This window comes from Typha latifolia, chromosome 8 (assembly GCF_019914945.1).
Source record: "Typha latifolia isolate L0001 chromosome 8, TyphaL0001v2, whole genome shotgun sequence".
NCBI lineage: Eukaryota > Viridiplantae > Streptophyta > Magnoliopsida > Poales > Typhaceae > Typha > Typha latifolia.
The window spans coordinates 10,050,332-10,059,133 of record NC_133093.1 but is presented as its reverse complement, the minus strand read 5'-3'; the positions used below and the strand labels follow the sequence as shown (position 1 = coordinate 10,059,133).

The 8,802-nt window shown below is 35.6% G+C and overlaps 1 protein-coding gene across 1 annotated transcript; it reads right to left on the bottom strand.

The window, feature by feature from the left end:
• Positions 1–566: 566 nt before the first annotated feature.
• On the bottom strand, positions 567–7,539 carry LOC140794223 (probable LRR receptor-like serine/threonine-protein kinase At1g63430). Its single transcript, XM_073146151.1, has 13 exons — positions 7,246–7,539; positions 6,979–7,117; positions 6,829–6,900; positions 6,573–6,716; positions 6,375–6,503; positions 5,872–5,967; positions 5,730–5,794; positions 4,263–4,502; positions 3,961–4,166; positions 3,746–3,878; positions 3,493–3,650; positions 1,677–1,892; positions 567–984 (listed from the first exon to the last, which is right to left on the bottom strand). Exons 1-13 carry the CDS (start codon positions 7,331–7,333, stop codon positions 742–744), a joined length of 1,929 nt encoding a protein of 642 aa, XP_073002252.1. The 5' UTR covers positions 7,334–7,539; the 3' UTR covers positions 567–741.
• Between the last annotated feature and the right edge of the window lie 1,263 nt (positions 7,540–8,802).

The window sequence follows — 8,802 nt, the reverse complement described above, 5'->3', positions numbered from 1 at the left end:
ACTGCTTAACCAAATCAAAGAAGGAAATTAAAATTTCCTCATTTCACACCCTTTACTCCTTTTGTTCGTGTTTGTTGTGGCTTATACCTTCTCTTTATTTTCTGTTTTTTTTTTATTCAAATCATTCCTGCATTTTCAATTTAAATATCCAAAGTTTCATATTTGTCATTAGATTCCAGAAAATATCTTGAGTAGGGTGTTTTCTGTGGTTTTCCCAATTTTAAAATCTGACTGACATTTTTTTAACAAACAACAGAAAACGCAAATTAGGATATGAAATATTAAAAAAACTCCATTTCTATTAAATTGTTGTGTGCCAGAGTGCCGTTCGGGTAACTACGATACAAGTACTTACTACGGTTAACTACGGTACAGGTACTTACTATATGGGTGTTGGCATTTAAATCAGCAAAAAAATTCGTACATGCTCATACATCGTCTACGAAAGCAAAAGTCTTCACAGGAACGTAATTAGTCGATCTTATCTTCAAATTTTTGTGTTGCATTATTCAGCCTAATAAATTTTCCTTCAGCTTGAGCTTCATATGAAATGGAAGAACTATACATTTGCGGTAACAGGAAACCAATGCTTTGATTAATATATATGATTACACAGAATGTCATTGCTGGCAAACATGAAATCTGGAAATTGACCATTTGCAAGACTGCTGTAGAACAAATAGGCTTTACTATAAAACAAAAATGTGAGATGAAGGCATTTATCGTGCACAATATGAATAACTATGATGATATGGCAAGCTCTGCCCATGCTAAAGGAGAATCCTTTAGAATTGCACCTACTGAGGTGTCCATCCCCTCAAGTATGGCAGTTATTATGTGCATGGATGGCCTCTTTGTCGGCTCAGGTTCGATGCAGAGGCTAACTGCACTGCATATTATGGACAGGGTTTCAGGCCCGACATTCTTTAATTCAGGGTCAACAATCTTGCCAATCTCCTGTGGATGCTCCAAATACTTTAGAGCCTGCAACAAAGAGGATAAAACATTCATATTTGTTGCAGAAGTAATTCATTCAACTAGTTTTACCATTCTAGATAATATGATATTTTGCAGCGTTAGGAAAGATTTCCCAAACAATTACTTTTGTTATGCAGGCCCTTCAGTTATCTTAGAACACAATGAAAGAGATCAAGCAGGATAATCTAGCAATTAAATAAAAAAAATTTAATATCATAGACTACATGCCGATCCATTGTGGAAAGAAAAGTTAATATCTGAAGGACGAGAAGAATGTGGTTTACAGAATCCATGCGGTTCATATAAAACCCAATTCATAATGAACTTCTTCGACTTTGGAATCAGAAAGAATATTTCTCTTTCAACCTGAAGCTCTTACCAGACCTTCTGTAGATAATTCTATGAAAGATTAAAATGATTTTTTTTTCTGATTGAAGATTAAAAATGATTTCTGAGTACTACATAAAACCCCATTTGAATGCAGAATAGAACTTTCATCGTAGCGACTGGTATCCTGACATTGAAATATCAGACCTGCACCCAGGACCCATCATACACCAAAACATTTTTGGGTAATACTCTTTCACTATTGCAACCCTAAGAACTTGTCACTGTGAAAAATAGCATGCTTTCTAGCAAAGAATGAAACCATCTAAGACTAGTTGTATTCCGGATTACCATATAAGTAAATCACCTACCCAGTCCACCAAGCACCCTCGATCTTTGCACGATGGAGGTCTCCCACTTATTAGTTCCAAAAGAATAATTCCAAAAGCAAACGTGTTAGCCTGGACATCCATATATCGCCTCTGACGTGAGTGCATAAAGCTGTAAAATGAACCTCCATTGACTATGCAACCAGAGTTCATCCCTGGTTTTGAGAGTACAGTTCTCCATCTTTCAAAATCAACCAACTGGAAGATAGAAATGAAAGCCACACTTATTCTTATGACCAGTAGACTCAGTGACACCTTAATAAATCTATAAATCAAAGATCATAAGATGAAGTACAGCAAGACACAAGGAGATTTAACAAACTAAAATAATAATCACAAGCCTGTGGACTACGGTTTGTAAATAAAGCCATCAATTCAGCATAACACACTGTTATTGTCATTTACAAAGAATTGCAATAAGCAGCAAAAAGGAGCAAATAGAATTTTGACGAGTAAACTCAAAGGAAAAAAGCAAATTACTTGTACATGAGAAGAAACATGCGATCATGTAAATCAGACAAAACATGATAAGGTCAGTACGAAAAGAAAATTTCAATGAAGAATCAAAGGTCCAAATGGCTGATAGATCTAAACTAGAAAATCAAAAAATTAAAATTGTACGTTAGTAAACTCTCAACCATAACTGGGATTCCTAACAGAAGTATAGAACTGCCAATAGCACTACTGTGCTATACACCAAAATCCTCTAATTTATTATGATTTGTATATCCTAAACATGTATGAACAAAATACTTTAGACGCTCCAGTGTATCAAAAGCATGAATCATGCAATTTGTAGGTCAAAACTTAAAACATAGGTCGCAGTAAAGAATCACAACAAGCCACTGAAACTATGTTTTCTCATTCACTTTCTTTACACAGAAGAAGTTTGAGGAACATAGAGTCAAAATAAAAACAGGAGCACATGAAATAAAGATCCACTTGCTGTTATTAATACAGCCATAATAAAAAGAAAATTAAATGGCTAATGTCATGTGTAGTAGATAGTGGAAAGCTCAAGTATGCCTTCCCACACGGATAAGTTTATCAATTAGATGAACTATAAATTTGGAATTTGCTGCTTATGTGGTCTACTGTAATATCTTACATTAGACAGTTAAAGTTGTTATCTCTGCTAATGCACTAATCTTCATTTGCATGGTACATAAAGGATTAGATTTAAGTAAATCTAAGAACCTAAATAGAATTGAGTGTAGCCCATTCTCATGTTCGAGTTATAAAACTTACGCTAGCTGAAAAAGCAACCTGAGCAAAGCACTGGTTAAAACTTAAAATTGAACTAAACCAGTCTCAAACTCATTTTGTATATAAGCAGAGCCTCAGAGATTTCCTGGACTATTGTTGTTGAAAATCAGAAACAGACAGACTACCAAGTTAATATGGAGAGGAACACATCATGACTGATATACAAACAGCTTGTATTACTTGAGAAGAATCTAATAGTGCGGTTCTAGTTGTCCTGTCTACAAATTCTAAGGAAACATCATCAATTTAGATAATTTAACTCATCTCCAAGTTTTTGAATACCAGATCAAAGCAAATGTATTTCCAAACTTAGGCTGCTTTAAACTCAAGAATTTGTTACATCAAAGAAGTAAGGGATCTGGGTTCAGCTCCAGTGTAGATGCATAGAAATATCAGATCTAAATCATGGGTACCCTGAATGTGAGTGAAGCTGTTTGAAACCAAACTACTTACCACATCTTTAATTCATTGTTTGATTAGACAAGCAAGAGCTAGGAGGTTTAAATAATATCTGATAAAATATATTCCATACCTTTGGAGAAAAATCTTCAGTCAGATAAACTGCACTGGAGGTTAACTCTGCTATTGCGAATGGAGGTTGCAGTTCAGTATGTAAGTATCTCAGCCCGCGAGCAATACCCAGAGCAATTCTCATGCGCCTAGGCCAGGATAATTGGGATCCATCACCATCTAAAAAGAGAAAGTGCAGTGGACTCTTGAGCTCCTGGATTTTTTCAAGATAATCAATCCTTACACTACAAGTGAATGAAATGTCCCTAGCTTACAATGAAGGTGCTCATAGAGTGTTCCATTAGATGCGTATTCAAAAACTAGCATCCTTGAAAATGGATCACATTCTTTGCAGTACCCTATCAACTTTGCTATATTTCCATGGTTTAGTCTGGCCAGATCTGCCACCTGAAGCATAAGCAGTGTCTCATAAACATGCTTAAATTCACCTAATTATTGAAATTTAAAATGAATCTGATAAAGTAATCACCTCTTTCTGAAAGTAAAGCTCGAGAGAGCTAGTCCAGTAATCCTGTGAGATGCAAAGTGATATAACGGCAATTTCAGGCCCAGCCTTCATAGTGCCTTTATATACTACAGTCTCTGAAGAAGATCCGATAATATTGCTGAAATCTTCGCAAGCTACATCAAGTACTTGGCGATTTATTTTCAAGACATTTTCCAACAAATCGTCACCTGTAGGCAGTAAGAAGAATTAACCACATGTTCCTTCTACTATTACTCAAATCATGAAGAGAGGCAGCAGAAAAGAACAAAGTAAAACTAATCAACCAATGGGTATTCTTGTCTGGTCCTTCCAAATCCTTGTTCTTCTCCATGGAGGAATAACACAGAATTCCTGTTTGCATCCTTTGCTGGAACTTACAATGCCCACTATGAGGAAAACAACTAAGAAAGCTCCTGTAGTGATTTCCAAAATCAAAAGCCACAATGGTTCCTGTAGTGTTTTGTGCTTAGATCTTTCCGAGGAATTACCATCTGTCTCTTTTGTAATTTCCTGGCCATTTGTGCCTGAAATACAACTTTATTAAGGCTCAAATGCAAGTCAAAGTGTTATAGAACAAAAACAAATTCAAAATTTTGAACACATGTGAATATAAAAAGTTGTGGCAGCATTAACAACTGTGACAAACTCAAGAGTTGAAGAAATGTAGGGTTCACATTTTAGGTCTAAGATGAACTGGATTATAGGTAAATGTAGTGAAAAATCCCAAGGATATATATGGTTGTGGATTTCTATGGTAAATGAATGGCCCAGCTCTGACGCCAGTGCTCTGTTTTGACAGTAAGCTATGTACCATGTATGATTATCCATTGGGTTCCTCAACGATAAATGTGGCTGTGGATATCCAGGGTAAATGAATGGCCCAGCATGATGCCAGTGTTCTGTTTTGACAGTAAGCAATATACCATATATGATTATCCATACATAGGGTTCCTCAAAGGGCAATGTGATAAACCAACAGCACATTGAGTCTCAATATGATGAGATACTATCATTCTACCAAGAACCTCTACATAAGATACTTAAATAGGAAAGAGTTAATTAAAGGTTGGGAGAGTTGAGGTCTTGGAACCAAGCAGCTAACTGAAATAAAGTGTACCTGTTATCTCTAAGAGAGGTACTACATGAATTAACAGATGCCTGCATGCTTGGAGATAGTTCCAGAAGAAGCTCCTTCATATTTTGTTTATTTGTTTTGAACCAAGCCAGGATAGAGATTGAACTAAAGTAGAACTTATTCTACTTTTAAGGATGTGCTCATAAAACTGAAACTTACTCTTAGAATAAGCTTTCCTCCTACTAATATAAAATTGAATTTCCATCCAGCCAATCTAGAGTTAATTCTCTCTAGAGTCTCTACTAATGTAACCAATCAGACTAAATAAATTATTGAGGTAGGGGACACCCTAGATATTAAGGTGGTCAGTTTGCAGTTTTGGTCAGTCCTGATATTAACTATTAAGGATTTGCTTCTATGTAATATCAGGATAAATTGTTACCCGCATGAGAACTACAAAAATAATGTACATTCTTTGCCAAAAAGTGATGCAACAAAAGAAGAAATTTACTGTCATCAAACTTGTGTTAATTAGCTCGTTACACATTATGCATAATCCTGCAATATTATCAGGACGATTTTTAAAGAATAAACCATTTCCAAACATAAGGCTTTTTCAGTCAATGAATGGGAAAATAACTTCTTTGTCATAAAATGTTGTATAAAGTCACCTTACATTCTTGAGCAGGACGGTTCAAGTTGGAGTTATTATCCTGGAAACAATTTCCTTGGAAGCTTGATCTGTAGAAGGAGGTTGTACAATATATAAAGTACAGATAGTACAAATTGCTAGCATGCATTCAGCCAAGAATTTGTACCTTGAAAATCTTCTTAAGCATGAAGGAATTTCTCCAGCAAAGAAGTTGTATGATAAGTTAGCATCTTTCAACCGAGATAATCGGCATAAGCCAGATCTAAATAAGAAAGCCGTCGATTAAATTCCATGCATGAAATATTTAAACTGATATGGAAATATTGAAGTATCAAATAACTTCTTACAAAGCTAGCCACAATCTTTATATGTTTAGCAATATCAACCATGACAATATCATGACATACAATGTGCAGGAAAATGTTGAAGAGATCCTTAATTTCCTAATGCAAAATCTTATGAAAATGTTCTATGCTGGAAAACTGAAAGTACTTGAAACTCAAATACATCAAGTATATCAGACGCAAATGTTACAAATGCATGCTCCAGATCGGAGTTGATTCACTTGGTGCTCTCCATCATCATACTTAAACACTAGCTTATAAATTGCAACATTATATGACAAATATTCATAGTCCTATTCTAGAAAGACAGAAAAACATCACTTACATGGTTGGACCATTGGTTCCAGGGATAATTCCACTAAGGTAGTTATTATCCAGCCTTAGTTCCACAAGGTTCGCCAATTTTCCAAGCTCAAGGGGAATAGTGCCAGTCAACACATTCGAGTGAAGATCTCTAAAGATAGTAATAAGAAGATTCAAATATCTGTATTTAAAAAAAGTATAGCGGATAGTCTATGCTTACAATTTTGAGATGTTAATCAGGTTTCCAATCACAGCAGGAATGGGGCCAGAGAGTTGATTTACGCTCAAATTCAACAGAGTTAAGCTTTTCAACTTGCCAATTTGTTCAGGAATTGGCCCAAGCAATAAATTGTTATCCAAAATGCTGCAAAAGGGGCAAAATAGTACAGGATTCTCATCAAGCAGGTTCCATTTCATGGAACTGACAACTATAAAACTGTCGGGAAAAGGTCAACAGTAAGAAAAATAAGGCATACAGTTCTTCCAAATAACTTAAAAGCCCAAGAGCCGGCGTGAGGAATCCCGTCAACGATGAATTGGACAAGTTTCTACATAATCCAGAAAAAGAGTGATAACAAGAGAAATCCACAAGTAGCAACGGGAATTAAGTTTGATAAATTTCTTACAGTAAAACCACACGATTGTGAGGAGGGGAGCATCTAACACCAAACCAGCTGCAAGGATCATCATCTCGGGCGTTCCAATCTGATAGCGTCGACCGAGGATCATCATATATGGCTTTTTTGAAGTCGCTGAGTACGGAAACTGCGAAAAATTCAGGAAACTATCACCCAAATCTCAAATATTGATCAAGAAAATACGGAAAAAGATCCAGAGAATTTTATTTTTTTGATACGCAGATCTATCACTGTGGGAGATGAAAAGGAACATACCCTCGTCTGAAGTGGACTCAAAAGAAGGGAAGAGTGACGCCCAAGTGACAGCTAGAAGTAGAAGAGGACGTCCGAGTGACCTACTCATGTCTCACTACCTTATAACTCTTCAAGAAATACAAATTCCAAACAGAGGAAATAGAACCTTAAACCCACCAAAATCCAGAATTAAATCAGAGAATTAGAGGATTGGATACACAATTGGAGAGCGAGAGAATGAGAAAGTAAAAGACGAGAAACCTAAGCAGAGGGTATAACAAGAGAGAGAGAGAGAGTGTGTGTGTGTGTGTGTGTGTGTGTGAGAGAGAGAGAGAGAGAGAGAGTATTTATGGATTAAGAAATTAAAACGGTAGGGAGGGAAGGGGTCAAACTTAGATCCGATGTAATACTGCGAAAACTTCGTAATTGTTTACAATATTATCTCACGAAACTTGCCAACTTCGAGGCAATGTGGAGGTTATATATTTGAAGAGACATTAACCAATAGCATAATTATCGAGCAGTTTATGATTAGTTTATTTACTCGATTAGGCTTGCTTGGTCTTTATTTACAGACATTAGACATATGTCTTGTCCGTTCCAGTCCAAGTTTAGTCTTCTGGGAATCTTGTAGAATAAATAAAACGACCAGTTTTGTAGAGATGGACAAAAAGGAGATTAGCTTCTCGGGCGCTATTCAAAAATAAATTCTAACTTCTTGTTCACAGAGTAATATGATCTCTTCCATACCCTCTCTTTTATTTGCGTATTTAGTATGAACTACTATCTCCTGTACCGATTAGAGAGGGCAACTATAAAACATTACTATTATAGATATTACTTAAAATACCATGAGAGACAATATATTTAAGTTAAATTCTCTATTAATTTGTCAGAGTTGTATACACGAATTGGTAACTACCTAGAATATGAAAGGGTGTGAAATATAATAGAAAAGGTGGGTTGGAAAATTAATAGGTGGCAGGTGAAATGCTTGACTGTTGATTTGTAGCTAGGAATGGTTGATGATGTAACTATGACCAGACAAAATTTTGTGGTAGAGCAGGTATAGCTACCATTTTGATATATATAGCCACCTCAAATCACAATCAATATTCAAAGAGAAAAAGATTGCGACTGTCGAGAAGTATATTAGGTTCTTTATAGAATTTATAAGAAGATTCAAGGAATTAGGACAAAAGACTATCTATTAGGTAGATACTAAGCCTTATAAAGTTTTCTTTTTTATTTTTCTGGGTAAGATAAAACTAAATTAAGCACCTTCCTTGATGTCACTTGTAGATACGCTTGTTATTAGACTATATCTACTTAGGGGATGAATACAATTAATATTATCTCATAGGTAATAGTCGAGCCACGTGTTTCTGGAATAAGATAGTATCGTATGCGGTTAGCTCAATTATTACAAGCCTTCTATATGCAAAGAACTCGTTTCTGAATTCAAGTTCTCACATTCTCTATGATTGCTTTCATGAAATAAGTATCTAAGGATGTTTAGCTTAAAAGGTGGGTACCAGTAGTTAACATGACAATGCTTCTAAGCTAAAAATACTGGAT

Excerpts from the sequence above, each read along its gene's own strand:
- LOC140794223 (XM_073146151.1), bottom strand. The coding sequence starts at position 7,333 with ATGAGTAGGTCACTCGGACGTCCTCTTCTACTTCTAGCTGTCACTTGG. Across the intron at positions 7,118-7,245 it reads TGAGTCCACTTCAGACGAGG|TTTCCGTACTCAGCGACTTC; the intron begins GTATGTTCCTTT and ends AATTTTTCGCAG. Across the intron at positions 6,901-6,978 it reads CACAATCGTGTGGTTTTACT|AAACTTGTCCAATTCATCGT; the intron begins GTAAGAAATTTA and ends TGGATTATGTAG.